The 18798-nt window shown below is 36.1% G+C and overlaps 1 protein-coding gene across 1 annotated transcript in view; it reads right to left on the reverse strand.

The window, feature by feature from the left end:
- The window catches only part of LOC129726465 (homeobox protein unc-4-like), a 169562-nt gene extending 152285 nt beyond the window's left edge, over positions 1-17277 (reverse strand). The window contains exon 1 of the mRNA XM_055683179.1: positions 16346-17277. Within this exon, the coding sequence (XP_055539154.1) occupies positions 16346-16667 (322 nt within the window). The 5' untranslated portion in view covers positions 16668-17277. The remainder of the gene's footprint in view (positions 1-16345) is intronic.
- Between the last annotated feature and the right edge of the window lie 1521 nt (positions 17278-18798).

The raw sequence follows: 18798 nt of genomic DNA on the forward strand, positions 1-18798 counted from the left end.
GATCTTTAAAAAAAAGAATCTTTTTACAATGTCACATGAATTAAAGTAATTATCCTTTCTCAATCAAGTAACAAAGAAAAAATTAGTTCAATATCACATATTCTCTCAATCTGACATTCGGTTTGTATTGTTTCACACTTTATAGATCTTGGATAAAAAAAAAAGACATTTATATACATTATTGTCAAACTCTTCGAGAATGGAAAAATCTTCAAAAGAAAATCTGATTCCAAACGAAAACACACTTTGCAAGAGAGCAAAGTTCGAGCGAAATTGATGGCGGAAACGCCTGGTCGGTCGGCGAAAACATATCGTGAGCTGGGCAATAAATATCAGATTGATCGAAAAACGGTGAATAAGTGTCCGCATGAAATGGGTTCAAAACTTAGAATATAAGTACCATAAAAATAACAAGGTAGTGTTTTGGCCAGACCTTGCATTGTCACACTATGCTAATGCAACTTTAGCGGATCTGCGGCAAGGCAACATCGGGTTTATTCCGAAAGAATATAATCCTCAAAAGTTGCCACAACTGCAGTCTATTGAAACTTTCTGAGCACATTTGAAGCGAATGGTCTACCATAAAGGTTACAGAGCAAAAAACGTCGATTGTTTGATAAAAAAAATCAAGAAGGAGCCAAAAACAATTCCAACTTCAGGAAGCTATAAAGCAAGTACCTCAGAGGATCAGGAAATCAGCGCGATGCGATGTGGAGCTGAGTTTTTCCTATGAGATTTGTTAATGAGTTACATTACTTGAATAAACAAACAAGTATAGAAAAATGAGTGCATAAGTGCGATGTAAAACTTATTTTTAAGAATAAGTAACGGGCTTTCAGCCTATATTCAAATTCAAATACAATACAATACAATACTTATAGAAAAATAAGTTAGCAAAATTTTAAGTTTTTTGGTTCATCAAGATTGGGGCGATGATTATTAAAAGCAGTGAATATATATGTTTTAAAATTATAACAGCATACAGAGTTCTCCAAGCGAAAACACACTAACACTACGACACGGCCCGCTTTGCACTGTATATTGAAATTTGTGAGAGTGTGAATCAAACTCGGTTGTTTTTTATTTTCTCTTTTAGATGACAGTTCTCACAGGTGACAAAAAATTCTTACAGCTAACAAAGGAAAATCGAATACATCGCACTAATACAAACGCGCCTGGAGAACTCTGTAGTTTATACTAGGATTAGGCGATGTTCATGGAAAAATCGATCTTAAGGATCAATTCATCTGAGGATTCCTATGATCGATCTGCCGAAAAAATCGAAGTCGCGGAATCGAATCGATCGATCTTTTAAAGCACTTTTTTGTGGCGCTCAAAAATTCATACTAACTGATTAGAACTGAAATTTATAATGTTATAACACCGTCCGTGGCTATAATACACAGGAGATACAATACACTGTTTTATCAACTTGGAAAAGTTGTTGAAAAATTATACCTAAAAATTTACACCATTTGATAATATTGGTTACGTGTTTGTTAGCGTGTCGAAATATCATTCAAATTATATTGCAGAATGTGAATATGATACAAGATAGCAATGATTATAGGATGGTCGGTGTGCGACCGCTATTTTTTGAAAATTGAATTATTAACACCAGTGTATGTGAGAATAAAAAATATATCTCGAAATCATTTGAATTATTCATAATGATATTATGGTGCTTATAACAGAAGACGAGAGTCACTGACAAGGCGAGCAAAATGAAACTCGACTGGATAGTTGAGTCGAAAAGTTTCCCAGACGAGCTATTTGTCCAAAATCCAGCCGACTCGCCATCTGTAATATCAAAATTGGTCAGACGAGAAACTCGCCGCTCGCCTCGTTTCCTGTGGCAAGCGTTTCCCAAAACTTTGAACGCCGGTTACTCGAAATAATGTTTTTACAGCTTGGTTCGGTTTGGTTGCACGCCAATCACATCATATCTGTTAGTGCATCACCAGTTGCATTACTGGTAGGAATGGAATGGAATACATGGAGGCATTATGATGCCATAACCGTATACAACCATTCAAAAGCCGATAGAACAACATTGGAAACGATACACGATCATCAACAATTACTTAATACTGCATCTGAAAAAATTGCTGCACGCTGAAAAAATTTAAATTTTCAAAAGATCGAAAAGATCAAATCGAAAACTAAACAATCTTTTCGATTTTCCCAAAGCTAAGGAATCGATCCAAAAAGTCGAAAATCGGGACAGAAAAAAACGATTCTGTTTAGATCGGTTCAAGATCGACCAATCCTATTAGCAATCTACAAAGGACTTGTTAGAAGCAAACTCGATTTCGCAAGTGTCGTTTGGCGGCCTTACTACGTAACTCACATACAGCAATCGAAACAGTCCAGAAAAAATTCGTTAAGTTTGCTCTTAGGAATCTCGGGTGGAATGGAGAAGAACCACCTCCCTATCAGGATTTGTGCTCTCTGACACGATAAACTCACGACACAAGATAAACGACATCGTCTTCTTTACGAACATTTTATCCGGACGCACTGACAGCCAACTTCTTGCTGAAATATTAATTTTCAACAACAGCCAAGTCACGCTTCGACAACGTAGAACGTTCGACCCTCCTGTCCTACTCGATTTACGAATGCCTTCAACCAGGGATGCCACATAAACAGATTGATCTGTATTTAACAGATTTTTGGTCGGAGTATCGTTACAGAATCTGTATATACAAATATACAAAATTTTGTCACAAAGTACAGATTTACAGATTTTTCAAATTGACATTAATTTTTATGGACACTCCAAATTGAATGCATTAAATCTTGAGCGAATTGAATATACTTTCAATTCCTCGCACGTTTCAGCTCAGAAATGGATTTTGTATATGTACCATAAAAACTTAAAAAATGCAAAGTTCTCTATGTTTAGACAATACAGATTTTTCTTACAGATATTTTTGATCCAGATACAGATGCTCAGATTTTTTGAAAGAAAAATACAGATTTAAATGTGGCAACCCTGCCTTTAACACACTGCAGCAAATCATCAGTATTGACATGAGTACATCAGTGTTAAAACATAAGCTTAGTTAATACTTCAAAGGACAACATTATTAGTTTTTTTTTTTTTCATTGTTTGACTAGTAATTTACCAACCTTAGATTTATATTTTTGTATGAACTAACCTGTATAAGTGCAATGTAAAACTTATTATTAAGAATGGGTAACGGGCTTTCAGCCTATATTCAAATTCAAATACAATACAAGTACGAAGAGTAATGATAAATGAAAATAAGCCAATGAACCCAGAAATAATATATTTTTTGACCGGCGTTGTTAGATAGATTATTTTGATATTTTAAAATAAAATTTACTTTTTTCGGAAAATTCAAACATTTTCAATTTAAATGTGATAATTTCATCGTATCCCTTGGAAAATTTCAGGTAAAAACCACTATCACCCCGAGGTAATATGAGTCAATCGAGATATACCATTTTTACGGAGATTCCTTGGTTAATTTTCTTTAAAAATCATCTATTAGTATTTTTCGGGCATGTTATGTCCGAATGAATTGTGAGGAAAAGAAAAAAGAGGTTTAGAACAAAAAAATCGTTATTTTGCAACAAAGTGGTGGGGTTCTACAGAGCGAGAGGTATTCCAATCGACACAAAAATTAAGATTTTTCCAAAGTGTCGATGTAAAGTTTGTGCTTTCTCGTGGTCTTTGCTTTTGTGCTTTTCAAACGACATATTGTGCAAAACAATGTTTTGCCTTTCTCCTAAAAAGATATAGCAATCACTGGCAAAACCGAAAGTATAAAAAGTGCTCCAAAGGGCTGAATGGCATATTTTTTTTTAATCTTGCTTATTTTCCGTTGGTCTAGTTCCGCAACTGTTGTTGTGCCAATCACCGACGCCCAGGGATGCGACTTACGACCCTAACTTACGACCCGTTGATTAACGGACCGGCGCCAACGGCTTCACTTCCTCATGCGATGGAAGGCGTGCTCCCAGAGATTTTTCGCCTCAGAAAATCTTCCAGTGTCGGCTAGGATTGAATCTAGACCAGTTTGGTTGGTTGTGAGTGGATCACGCCACCTCACAACTATCGACACCTTTGTCGGCGGTGGGATTCGAACCCAGACGTTACCAACCACGCTAGGCCCCCGCCATACCGAATGACATATATCACTCGTCTCGGTTCGACGAACTGAGCATTTTCTGTATGCGTGTTTATGTATGTGCAACTTTTCAATCTCACTCGATTTTCTCAGAGATGGCTGGACCGATTTTCATAAAATTATTTTCAAATGAAAGGTTGAAGTTTTACGAAAATATAGATAAATGCCCCGGGCACTCAATGGTTACCTTTGAAAAGTACGAGAATCTCGCAACAGTACGATTTGAACTGCCTTGCAGAACGGTCGCATTTTACCAACAGCTCAAGGTCTTAGACTACCGAGAAATATTGGAAATTTTCCGCTTTCAACAGGTAATCTTTTTTAAAGAGTATCTGTTGAATTGCCAAGAATTGAATTTGTTTTTATCGTTTAACGAGTGATTAATGAGTAAATTTGTGTTGACAAAATTTGTGTAAAGTGAAAGTGAAGTGAATTTTGTCCTGAAATGCCAGGACGAACCAAAAAAGCTCGCTTTGATGCGGCTACGAGGAAACGTTCTCCTCCGAGTGATTCAGAAAGCAATAGGTATGAAATTCTTTCTTCTATGGGGGATCAAGAATTTGAAGCTTCTCATTCTGAGCAAAATGCCAGTATGAAGAAAGCTAAAGTTCCACCTATTGTGGTAATAGTTGCAAATTTTAAAGCTTTTCGTTCAGAACTTTCATTATTTCTTTCTGACGTGAAAGTTAATTTTCAAATAGGCCGCCGAGGCGAAATTCGTATTTTGGCCGAATCTTTTGAAGGCCATAAACATCTATTACAGTATTTGACTGAAAAGATGTACAATTTTTATACCTATGATGCCAAAAACGAGAGACCGTTTAAGGCTGATTTGAAGGGTCTTTCAAACGACCGAACTATTGATGAAATTAAAGATTGTTTGATCGAATTACTTGGTTTTCCCCCCAACCATGTAATTTGGATGAAACGTAAATCAAACGCAAAATTTAACAATGCTGGAATACATCAGGAAAATTACTTGGTACATTTTGATCGTACCAAAGTAAGTAATTTAAAATTTTTAGAAAAAGCACGTGTTTTATTCAATGTGCGAATAAAGTGAGAAAACTTCACGAGACATGGAGGCATCCATTATATCACGCAATGCCGGAATTGTCAAGCTTATGGTCATGGAACTCGTAACTGCCATATGACAACAAAATGCATGATTTGTGGTGACTCTTCCCATACAAAGGACATCTGTCCTGTGAAAGAGACCACTAATAATTTTAAATGTGTAAATTGTGGGGGTAAACACAAATCAAATTTCTTTGATTGTCCTCTGTTAGGTCGAAAATTATTTCCTCAAGACAACGTAGGTATTCAAAACAACCTGTTTTTTTTTCTCGCTTATTTTCCGTCGGTCTAGTTCCGCCACTGTTGTGGCCAATCACCGACGCCCAGCGAGGCGACTCCACACCCAGGACCCTAACTCACGACTCGTTTATTAACGGACCGTTTCGCCTCAGAAAATCTCCCGGTGTCGACTAGGATTGAATCTAGACCAGTTGGGTTGGTTGTGAGTGGATCACGCCACCTCACAACCATCAACACCTATGTCGGCGGTGGGATTCGAACCCAGGCGTCGAGCGTGGTTGGCGGAGACGTTACCAAGAGAGACACTGAGACACTAGGCCCCCGCTCTAAAACAACCTGTTGTCAATAATATTAATGTGGGTAATCAAATGACTTACAATACTGTTCAGGCATCACCAGCATTTCCTGTAGCTAGTGTGTCTGTAGGTAATAATTCAAATTTAAAAAACAACAAATTGAAAACAAATAATCCTGTTCAGGCACCACCAGGCATTTCATATGCTAGTGTCCTTACAGGTAAAATTCCGAATTCAAACAGCAACAAGCCTTTCGTGCTTGATGCTGAAAAGTCAGCCAGTATTTATTTAGGTAGTCCAACTCCCGAAAAAAATGACAACAATCCATGCTGCAGCTATTGTCCACTTTGTTTAACTGTAACTCGATGTACGAGGCTGTTCAAGAAGGTATGAAATTTATAAATAATATTGTTATGAAATTGAAATTCAGCGATGAATTTAACAATACTGTATATTTCCTAAATTGGAAAGCTCGCTCTTTAAAAGCAAAAGAAGATGAATTTTTCAATTTTTTAACAGTCCATGGTGTGCATATTGCAGTTGTGACTGAAACGCTTTTAAAGCCTAACATTAAACTAAAAAGAAACCCCAACTATATAGTTCACAGGTTCGATAGAATTGATGTTGCCGGAGGTGGAGTTGCAATAGTTATCCACCGTCGAATAAAACATCGTGTTATGCCCTATTTTGAAACGAAGGTTATTAAAATTTTGGGAATTGAAATCGAAACAGATATTGGTATTTTATTCATAGCCGCGGTGTATTTACCTTTTCAATGCACTGGTGAGCAGAAAAATCATTTCAAGGGAGATTTACAAAAACTGAAGAGAAATAAATCTAAGTTTTTTATCATCGGCGATTTTAATGCAAAACATCGATCGTGGAATAATGCTTTGTGCATTCCAATGAAAAAATATTGTTTAACGACTGTTCGGCTGGGTTTTATTCAGTTTTTCTCCTGTTCACAATTGATTTGGTATTAACAAATCATTGTCAATCATGCAGTGATTTGTTAACTCATGCTGATTTTGATTCTGATCATCTTCCTATAACTTTTTTCATATCTCGTGAAACTGTTTCAAATTCCACTAGGTCTGTGTTTATTTATCACAAGACCAATTGGGATCGATATCGTACAACGATCGAAGAAAGCTTGAATTGTGATATTGTTTTACAAAACAGTGCTGACATTGACGTACTCCCGGTGGCCCTTTACGGATATGAAGCATGGACGCTGAAGGAAGCTGATCGACGAGTGCTCGGAGTTTTTGAGCGTAAAGTTCTGCGATCGATACTTGGCGGTAAACTAGAAGATGGAATGTGGCGCAGACGCATGAACCACGAGTTTATTTGTTTATTTGTTCATCGTCTTCGATCATATCGTACAGACTGGTTTGTCTTATGCTATATTTTTAATTCTATTTTTAAAACTATTTTTGGTTAAGTTGTACCAGGTATACAAATATTCTGATATAGTGAAGGTAATACAGCGGGGCAGGCTTCAGTGGGCTGGACATGTAGCCAGGATGCCTGACGAGAGAGCCGCCAAAACTATCTTCAGTAGAGAACCAGGAAGACGCCGTCGACTCCGTGGTAGGCCTCGCACGCGGTGGATGTGCGCGGTGGAAGAAGATGCACGATCTGCTGGTGTACGAGGAGACTGGAGAGCGGCTGCCCAAGACAGAAGAAGCTGGATATCTCTAATTCGTTCGGCCCTAGACCGGTTAACGGTCCGTTAGCCAACAAAGTAAAGTAAGTAAAGTAAAGTAAGCTGACATTGACGGAGCATAGGATGATTTGTGCAGTTTAATACTCAATGCCCGAAACTTATCAGTTGCTAAGGCTCCGAGTGAAATTTAATACACCTATTATTGACAACGAGCTTCAGCTTCTTATACGTTTGAAGAACATACGGAGACGTCAATATCAAAGAACTGGTGATCCTGCTTTAAAAGTTATTTTTAATGATTTACAAACGGAAATCAAACTTAGATTCACTCTCTTGCGAAATGAAAATTTCATGAGAGAAGTTGAACAACAAACCATATTCCAAACCTTTCTGGAAGCTTTCGAAGGTTCTTGAGAAACCTTCAAAGCCCATTCCAGTAAAAGATGGTGACCACATATTTCTTACGAATGAACAAAAAGCTCAAAAACTTGCTCTGCAGTTCGAGAGTGTTCATAATTTCAATTTGAACGTAATGAGTCCTATTGAAAATAAAGTATCACAAAAGTATGATCAGATCACCACTCAAGAATTTCTTCCTGAAAAGGTACTAGAAACAAACTCGAATGAAATACGAACTATTATCATAAACTTTGAAAACATGAAAGCACCAGGAGATGATGGGATTTTTTATATTCTCCTCAAAAGACTTCCCGGAAGCTTTTTAAATTTCTTGGTGAGAATTTTTAATAGGTGCTTTGAATTAGCATATTTTCCCTCAAAATGGAAAAATGCCAAAGTCACTCCAATTTTAAAACCTGAAAAGAATCCAGCTGAAGCATCAAGTTATCGTCCAATTAGTCAACTCTCTTCTATAAGCAAACTTTTTGAAAGAATGATTCTTCATATAATGATGAGACATATCAATGAAAATTCAATTTTTGCAAATGAGCAGTTTGGATTTCGCCACGGGCATTCGACTACTCATCAGTTACTTAGAGTATTTTTTTTTCTCCGTGTTGGGTATTTTCGTCACTGCGACCAATGTTTTGATATTTTGTGACAACTTAGAGTAACTAATATGATTCGTAATAATAAATCTGAAAGTTATTCCAGTGTTTGGCATAAAGGTTTGATAGCTAAAATGTCCAGTTTCCGTTTTCCTCTTTACATCACAAAAATGATACAAAGTTACTTGACTGACCGCACTCTTCAGGTCAACTATTTGAATAGTAAATCTGATAGATTGCCTGTTAGAGCTGATGTACCTCAAGGAAGTATCTTGGGTCCAGTCTTATATAATGTTTTTACTTCTGATCTTCCTGATTTTCCACCAGGATGTGCGAAATCTCTGTTTTGTGACGATACAAGCATTTGCGTAAAAGGAAAAGGCCCTCGTGTCATACGCAGTAGGCTGCAGAAAAGTCTAGATATATTTTCTTTATATTTGCAGAAATGGAAGATTTCTCCTAATGCATCAAAAACACAATTAATTATTTTTCCCCATAAACCAAGAGTTTCTTTTCTCAAACCCACCAATAATCATGTTGTTAAGATGAACGGTGGAATCTCAAATTGGTCTGACCAAGTTAAATATTTAGGGCTAATTTATAATAATAATCTTACCTTCAAGGAGCACATTGAGAATATCCAAACAAAGTGCAATAAATATATAAAATGTTTGTATCCTCTTAGGGAACATCCATAAATGACGTAGCTTTGTTTAAGGTTTTTTTGACCCCCTCCTCCCCCATCGTAGCATTTCGTCACAAAGTCAGGACCCCCCTCTAGATAATTACGTAGCTTTTAACAACCCTCCCCCCACATATTTTTTTTGCAAATTTCATTATCCAAAACATACCTTGAGCCATTAATGAACAAGAAAAGACAAGGAAGGAATAAAAATTACCCTAAGCAGACAAAACAGTGATAAAAAGAACAATTAGAAAAATTCCAAATTTTTTTCTTAGTTTCATGTTTGCTACGTAGCTTGGCTTGAACCCCCACCCTCCCCCTCGTCACATTTCGTCACAAAACTGCTGATGGAAGGCGTGATCCCAGAGATTTTTCGCCTCAGAAAATCTCCCGGTGTCGGCTAGGATTGAATCTAGACCAGTTGGGTTGTTTGTGAGTGGATCACGCCACCTCACAACCATCGACACCTATGTCGGCGGTGGGATTCGAACCCAGGCGTCGAGCGTGGTTGGCGGAGACGTTACCAACCACACTAGCTCACTTTATAGTCAGTAAGATAGGTGTAAGATTAGATTAAGGTTTAATTTTAAATTCCTTTTTTTTTTTCTTGAAAAGTAGGTTCACAACTTTCTTACAATTATATTCGCTTAACTGCGGAAGCAATTAAATTTTTTTAATGGGATAAAGCTTAAAACATATGTAATAGTGTTGATATGTCACCGTTTATGGTAGAATACACAATAAAAATTCTGAATAAATATTAGTAAATAATTAATTCATTACAAAACATAACCCCCCCCCCCCCACCATTAAGAAAAAAATACGAGAATCTCGCAAAAGATATGTTTGCGGACATGTAATTATTTATTTTTGAAAGATCTAATTTTTTGATCAGTACTTTTACTCACGATTGTTTTAGGTGATCAATTTCCGATTGTTACAATCTATACCGTAGAACAGGGTAACATTGATAATTTTTTCACTCTTTCGTGAGTATTTGTATATTTTACAACTGAAAATATAGGTTTCATATTTTTAGAATCAGTACTAACATCCTTAGAACTTGAGAAGTTAGTTTTTGAAGTCATTCGAAAATCTTGAACATTAAATACATTTTTTGACGTAGGACTACGTCTAACCGCACTATATCGAGATACATTCTGCGGAAACTAAAATCAAGGTGTAACGTTGGAATGAAAGATTTCAAACCGTAATACTGATGTAACCACATGATGGATTACAATAATCAATATGTCGTTGGAATCGATAAAATGATGGACAATTTTGTGATTTCTCAGTTATTATTATTATTTCATTGTTAAACAGTGAAAATTTCATAAAAGTTTCAAGGTCGAATTTTCACGAACAATGTACCAATCACATGCAAGCACGCCTGGCACAGACATCATGAGCGGGCAGCAACTGCCTGCTGTGATATCCTGTATGGCAATGACAAAAAAAATTGACAGAATCTCCCCGTCCCAATAGGTCAACCAATGTTCCATGAGCCTAGACTATTTTGATGTCTTGAAGATGAAGCTTTTTCGGAAAGTTCGTAAGCACCTTCACTATCAGACAGTTTTACGTTATCCTGTTAGAATGTTATTAAAACTGATGTCTTGAAGAAAAACATGCTGGCACAGGCAACAGTACTGCACCGAACAATGTATGAATAGAGCGCTGGTCACTCGTCGTCTATCAGTGCAGTAGAACTCGATATTCATTTGGGTGCAGCCAAGCCAAGTGAAGACTACATTGCGGCTGCTCCACGCACAGTGGGGCGTGTTGGGTTAACGCGTAGATATCGTTTGAGATCTGGAACACAATCGAATTGCCGTTTGAGTTATCTTTTACTTCTTCTTGTTACGTATAGTAGCAAATAGCAGAATTCAATATGATTATTCGGGTGCCGCTAAATACACTGCGCCACCGGGGACAACAAAATTCTGTACGTTTCGGTAGAGGCAGGTAGCAGGGTATATAAATTAGGTTCATTGTACAGATAAAATGCGTTGTTTTTTTTTTGAACTCTACACTCTGTTTTTCTTATGTCTATTTCAAATTATCTGTGAATATACATTTTTGTTTAAAAACTGTAGCTCTTAATCGTTATTTTTTCCACGAACTTGTAACTGCAGGAAAATTTTATTATTTGACATCTTTGTCGCTTGGTGATCGGAGAGTGAGCCATCGTTCACAAGACAAATAAATATTGTTTAATTTCTACTAAATTGTACTCAATTTAGGTCTGTATAGAAGCTTGCATTTTCGCGTATTGAAGAAAATTGACTGTATTGGAATGAAAAGTATTCATCAATTATAAAGAAAATATTTTTTCTTCTAATATAGAGTGCTGCGAATAAATAATCAAAATACAGACCCCATTCGATTTTGCCAAACACGACGCGGCAGAATTTCCTTGTGACCAACATTGAACCATGCCAAAAATGAACGGTTCTCTTTTCATAACTTCTTTTCATAGATATTTCCACCAATGAACTAGTTTTAGTTCCAAGTCATTTGAGGTGTCGCTTGATGAATAGAGGCTGACGACCTAGATACTTGATATTACTATCCGAGTTATTAGAGGCTTAGTACTGCTTAGATCATGATCATTATGTTACCGGCACATGTTCATATTTCAGGAACCGTTTTACTAATTCCGATCATCCGCTTCGGCAACATAAAGAACCAAAATACCCTTCTTTGTTAGGATGTTGAGCTTAAACTGGTTTTAATAATCAAGAAAACCAAGAAAAATGATTAACAATAATCGCTCGTTTCTGGCACATGTGTGCCAAAATCGAACCGTGCCAAAAGTAAAACGAGCTCAAATCAAACAGAGCCTCAAAGGGAAATATAAAACTATTGTAGTCCTACGTCAACTATGCGGTCGTGTCTTGAATACCACCCTCCTACTATTTTTTTCGTCCTTGCTTCAATTTTCCTTATTTGGGGTAACTTTGATCAGTTTCAATTTCGAATAGTTTTGAAACCTTTTTGAACTAAAAATGTTAGATAATGCTTTGATAACATGCTTAGAGACGTTTCCCGGATAGACATCACGTTCACCTTGACTGCTCTTACTGCGGAGGATAGTCCTGTCCTTGCACCTAGCCGCGGTATGTACTGCGAGGCATGTTTATGCCATATGTAACTCTACCTTTCAAGGATGGAAAACATAAACGTTGGTCGCGAAAGTTGCTCATATATGCAAGGCCTTTCCAACAACGGAAGTATCAGAAGGCCAGCTCTAGCCTCTTACGTTTTATGCTCTTGCCAAGACCACATTCTGGCCTAGGCCAGGATGTTGTCTTGGCTAGAGCATAAAAGTGGACTTCCTTAAAAAAATATATAAATTAATTAACTATGAATGTAATAAATTTGAATAAAATTTTTTTAAGTTGATTGAGAAAATTAAATAACGAATTTGGAAAACATGTCAATGAATAGGAAATGTTCAATATTCGACTAGTATAAAGTGCTTTTTTGGCACTTACTGAGAGTAAGAAATATAACGGTCAAGTTAATTTTTAAATTTGGTCATCAAAACAATAAAAAAATTCAACCTATGCAAAATTGTTCAGACCTCGAATGACACAAGAATAAGATGTTATACTCAAATTTAGCTATAGTAATCAAGGAGCGTTTTTATTCCAACTATTCATAAGAAGGGTAAAACTGATCAATGTTACCCCACTGATCAATGATGCCCCGTTTTACGGTACTCTGAAATCCTCACTTTCCAAATTTGATTCTATTTGCTTGATTAGTTCTCGAGTTAGGCAGATATTTGTATACAACCCCTCCCCCCTCACTTCCAGAGTACCTCCACATATGAAATTTGGTTTCATTTTATTAATTAGTTCTCGGGTTATGCAAAAATTTGTGTTTCATTTGTATGGGAATGTATGGGGCCTTTTACAGCCGGGAGGGGTGTCGATCTACCACAGAAATATTTCTTGCTCCTGTTAACCACCACACACCAAATTTGGTTCCACTTGCTTGATTAAATCTCGAGTTATTTGTGTTTCGTTTGACTGGATACCCTCTCTTTCAAAGCAGGAAAAGGTATAAAATTACCATAGAAATATTTTTTGCTTTTTCACATATGCACAAGGCGAATTTGGTTCCATTTGATTGATTCGTTCACGAGTTATCATAAAAACCTTCCCCAGCCCCAAAAAATCCTAACACACAAATTTTCATTTCAAATTACAATTTTCGATCGGTTCAGTCATTTCCAAGTCTATATGGATCAGATAGGTGTTTGTCACATTATTTGAAATGATGTGCGAATTCCAAAAATCAACTTTGTTCAAGTGATTCGAACTACCCAGTTTTTCCAGCCACTGAGAGGTAGGGACAAACTTTTGAACATGTGACTGTTTTCCTGAACAGTCCAATATTTTCCCGTGAGCAATTCTACGTTGCACTTTTCCGTACATGCAATCTTATTTCGTCAAAGTATTCATCGAGGGGACTAAGGAACAAAGCAACATTTTTATATACACACCCTATTTGAATTTGGCAACACGCCCGAATTTTTTGTGTTGCCAAATCGAACCCAGCCAAATTTGAGCGTTTTTCATAATTTTGTTTTCTTTTTTAAGTGGCCTAGACCCAGATGGTCCCGTGGCCAGACATCTCCCAGATGGTTCCGAGATACGATGCTAGCCTTACAAGCCGGTTGTCGTAGGTTCGAGTCTCGGCTCGGCTCGGGAGAGACTGTTAGTGTCAGTAGGATCGTAGCGCTAGCCCCGCAATTGTCCTGTACACTAAACAGTTGGCTGCGGAGTCTGTGTATAAATAAACAGAAAGTCGAATTCCGAATCGGAAGCACCAGGGCTTTGCTTTGCTTTTTAGACACTAAATGTAGTCATTAATAAACCTCTTTTCGGAATTCAAGTCGTTATAGGTATCGTTTGATGGGTTTTATATAACCGGAATGTGTTCCGGCCATACCACTATGGGACCTTTTCATACAAGCAAGCGTAGAAAAATATTTTCATAATTTTTTCAAGACTTTCGGTATTTTTTCTACTTGTTATGATCAAAATAAGTTGCTTAGGATCATTTGCGACTGTATTGCGGTCAAATTTTGATAGAGGCGTGTACATTTTGGCACGAAAAGCGGAAATATTACATGGACTTGATCAGAATTCAGCCCATCCTGCGCTTTTAGTGGCTTCAAAAGCGTATGAGAGCTTTTGATTACTTTCTAATGTGTAAGGAACATGCATGTCAAGTTTGATTAATGATGAATTTTTTTTCAGGTGCTTCAATTTTGCTCAAAATAGCAGAGATTGGTCACCAGCCAAAAAATTGACTTGTATTTTTTATCGTGTTTTTTATTTGCCTATTAGGGTGTCCAGTTTTGGAATAGGGTTACAATATATTTGATTTTGTGTATTCCCTGGTTAGACCAACAACTTTCTAAACGTTCTAAATCGCTTGGTCATACAAGATCGCAGCAAAACTTTTGAGAACTTGTTTGTAGACCCAACCCGAGAACTCCTGGGAGTGAAAAAATACCGCCCAACAAACTTTAAAACAAATATTCACAAGGATTTTTTTCTCATTTTTTTTTTTTTGTTATGCTTTATCTTATTTTTTCCAACCATAAACCATTAATAATAGTTATTCTTTTATCTTTTTTTTTTGATTTTGTATAATTCTTATGAAAACTAAAAATTTTTAAAACGGTTCTAAGCGCTTGGTCGCAGAACATCGCAGCTAGACTTTTGAACTTGTTAATAGACACCTAAAACTTCAAAAAAAGCACGTAACCCAGAAGCTACCGGGAGTAAAAAATAGGAAATTTTAAATAACGATTCAAGAGAGGAGTACCAGCTATGGCAATATCTAAAAAGTGTACCAGTTATGGCAATATCTAAAAAATTTACCAGTTATGGTATCAACCAGGTAGGGCCTATGGGGTTTAAATGGAGAATTGCCATAACTGGTACCATTGCGCTTGAGAGATATTGCCATAACTGGTGCACTTGCCATAACTGACTCACCTACCCTATCTTCTTTTTCCACCCATGAAACCACATAACAACAAATTTTTTGAAAGTGTCATCGATAACTTTTATAAGAATATAATACACTTAGTTTTTTCAGACTGTATATTTGCTACAGAGACCTAAAATTTGTCGCATGTGTATTTTTTGAACAAAAGTGCCGTTTTTCACTTTCATATCTCGACATCTCAGGTATAGTACCTACTACAGTCCTAAAATTTCGAACTTTTCTTAGTTCAAGTGTCTGCTTTCTAAAAAAATATAGAAAAATAAATCGCCGACAGTCACTTTCCGATTTTCGTCCACCTGATATTCTATAGTGCATACATCCATAACCGGTTGATCTATTCCGGCCATCCCCATCGGCAACAAAAAGATCTATAATACCTGCTTTTTTGTGGTTCTTGAGATTAAATTGATTAAAAAACAGCCGAGAAAGCTGAAAAATATTATTAAATAAAACTGTTAGTATTTGGCACATGTACCATATTCGAGCCGTGTCAAAATCGAACGGAACCATAGTCACAGCTAATTGTTAAACTTGATTTAACGAGTTTCATATCTTACTGTTTGAAAAAGATTTATCATTTTAAATTAAATACATTCAGAGTAAGTTTTCTGATCCAAAATGCATGTTAAAAGTAGTTAGGCATGATGGACTAATATTGAAAAAAGAGAAATAATGCGCAAAATAACTTAAATATCTCAAATAAAGTATACAAGTTGAGCTTACTCTTGGTCTATTTTTTCAATTTCGACATACCAAATGATGTTGACAATTTTAATAGAACTTTTAAATTTTTACACCGAAACCATATTCGGAATTCGACATTTGTCTGGTTGCCGATTCTATCTTGAAATGCCAAGCCAAATGCCAAGTATTATGCACTACATGCTGTGTAGTTATCTAAATAAATAATGAATATTGATGAGTGGCACAATTGGTTCATCGCATCATAATTGATTTTTTATATTTTGGCGTTAACTGAATCTATCGCATGGACAGAATTTGTTTAGACATCTCCAAGATAAAAAATTTCGATTATTTAGAGTGATATATTTTTCAGAACTTCGAATTATCGGGGCCGACCTGTATATTATTATACTCCGATGAACTGTTTCAATGAAAGCTCATCTATCATTTAGTATTATAACATAACGTGTTACGAATCAACATAAACTTACCTCTATCATCATTTGAATCTTCACTAGGAGGACCCTGTATTGCTCGTTGTGGTGATATGCTTTGATGTGTGTTATTAGTTATATTATTTAATCCACTTAAGGCAGCTAGACTTTGCGGCGCACCCGGTGGACCAAATCGAGGCCTTGTAAGGAAGGGACCTCCAAATACACCAGGAACTCCAAATTGCAAAAAAGGCGCCCACTGCGGAACTCGATTTCTGGGTGTCAATTGAGCCGCTGCTGCCGCCGCATATAGCTGCAGAGCTGGTTGCGAGCCAAGCGTTTGCAGATTCTGTAGCATCCCTTGATGCTCCAATACCATTATGCGAATACAAGTACAGTGTTAACTGCAATTGTTATTTCATCCGTTATAAAAAAAACTTTTTCACAAATACATTATCTGCATCATTCACTTAATATTTTCAACCAATGTGACCCTCACAGGCTTCATGTTTCGTAATTAGATTCACTTTTTAACAGTTCCAGCACAATAAGATTTCAGGTAAACACTTATTTAAATTTTCACAATTTTCGTTGCATCTATTTGTTGCAATCCTAAATATGACAAGGAATCCTTTTGCTCTTTTTATCCGCATTCACAATTCCGTTAACTTTACGATTCCAATATGATATTGTTTTCACTTCTGACTATCTTTTCCTTAGTTTCAACTTAAAAATACGAATTCACACAGTTGAAAGATCCTCGTCGTTGGTAATTGATAATAAAATAAAATAGTCACGATACAAATTTAAAACTATGATCAGCGAAGTGATAAATATTTTAACAACAAACGCAATAGAACTGTTTTGCACATACCGACCTAACGACGGTAATGACACTATCGAGACGACATCTAATTTTGTTTACAAAACAAACGAAGAATCCGAAATACAATAATAGCAATAATTTTGTTTCATGCAGTACCCACCGCTGTGTGTTGGAAAACTGAATCACGAACAGAAAACTTAATTCACCCGAGTTAAGAAAGTTGAATAAAGGGGAATGAAAAAATGCTTTGTGGCATTTGTCTGTTGGGCGGAGCTACATGGTGTTAAAAAGAAACGCAAAGCTAGATGCACATTTGTGGTATGGCCGACAAACAAGCTCCACCTACCATTGACAATACGCACACATCCATATCATCGATACGAGCATGAAAGACATTCGAAATATGGGTAAGCGGCCAATTGTTTATGTATATATTCGAAGCAACGAATACTATAACCAAAAAAAACAAGCTGCATTTCATACATTTGCCGTATGATGGTAACCAGATTTGTCAGTTTATTTTCTTGACCTTTAGCTCTCTTTTTTAGATGAAGTTTAGCTCTCTTTTAAACAAGTAATAAACAATTAGATCCATTTCATTTATGTCATTCTATGTTTAATAAAAATAAAGTAAGCATAGCGCCAAAACATGTACCAAAGTACTATCAAAACTAGTTACAGTTCGAATAAATCTATTGGACTGGCAGCACTTCTTGATATCCTCACAAATAAAATTAAACGTTAGGGAAAATCCTAATTAAATTTTACCAAGACAGTTTACCAATCTCGCTATTGATTTTAAGTTGGTATATAACATTTTGCGGTGCTTAGATACGGAACGCTCTTCACATGTAGTGCCGTGTTTGATATTGATATTGAGGATGTACTTACCATTGATTTATGTTTCGCATATAGAACGTATGCAATATTCATCGAATTTTGAAAGGTTTTCAAATCTTATTTCGTTTTGGACTATCTCAGTTCATGGCTTTATAATTAAAATGAATTACAAAAGGACTCGGTTCTAAATTTTGAAAAGTTTAGCCAATTGAATGCTGCAATTGAAATTTTGATGTATTTTTTCGATGAATTGCCCAGATATACACTAATTGATATACTTTGTTGATACTTTAATGCTTCATAACGAAACAACATGCTAACAACAAAACAAACTAATTTTAACGACATACTTTGAACTTCTCAAATAAATCTTTAAATGTCTACACACCTTTTACTACATCTTTTACCAAAAGGTGTTCAAGCTTACTTGCATATCTGCACCTTTTTTTGTTTGTATAGAACACGATTCAAGTTTCTACTGCAAGTTCTTAAAATTATGTGGTATGCACGATATCCTGCGAATTTATACATTAAATACATGTACAATACAAATAAAAATATTGAAGAAAGAAAAATTTCCATTGAATTCTACTATCAACTTCAAAAGTTAATAATACGTATCTGCGGACGAGTAGATTTAGTATTTACTTTTGAAGTTAGTAGTAGAATTTAATAGAAATTTTTCTTTCTCTCGATATTTGATATCATTCTACTAATATGCACAAAACGATATTTCCAAAATTTAGAAATAACTTCCATTATAATGAGCGTTTTAGATAATATTGGATATATCGTTTATTATTTCGCTGAATATAATCTGTATTTTGAATTGCATTGGGGGAAG

Source organism: Wyeomyia smithii, chromosome 3 (genome assembly GCF_029784165.1).
Source record: "Wyeomyia smithii strain HCP4-BCI-WySm-NY-G18 chromosome 3, ASM2978416v1, whole genome shotgun sequence".
NCBI classification, from domain to species: domain Eukaryota; kingdom Metazoa; phylum Arthropoda; class Insecta; order Diptera; family Culicidae; genus Wyeomyia; species Wyeomyia smithii.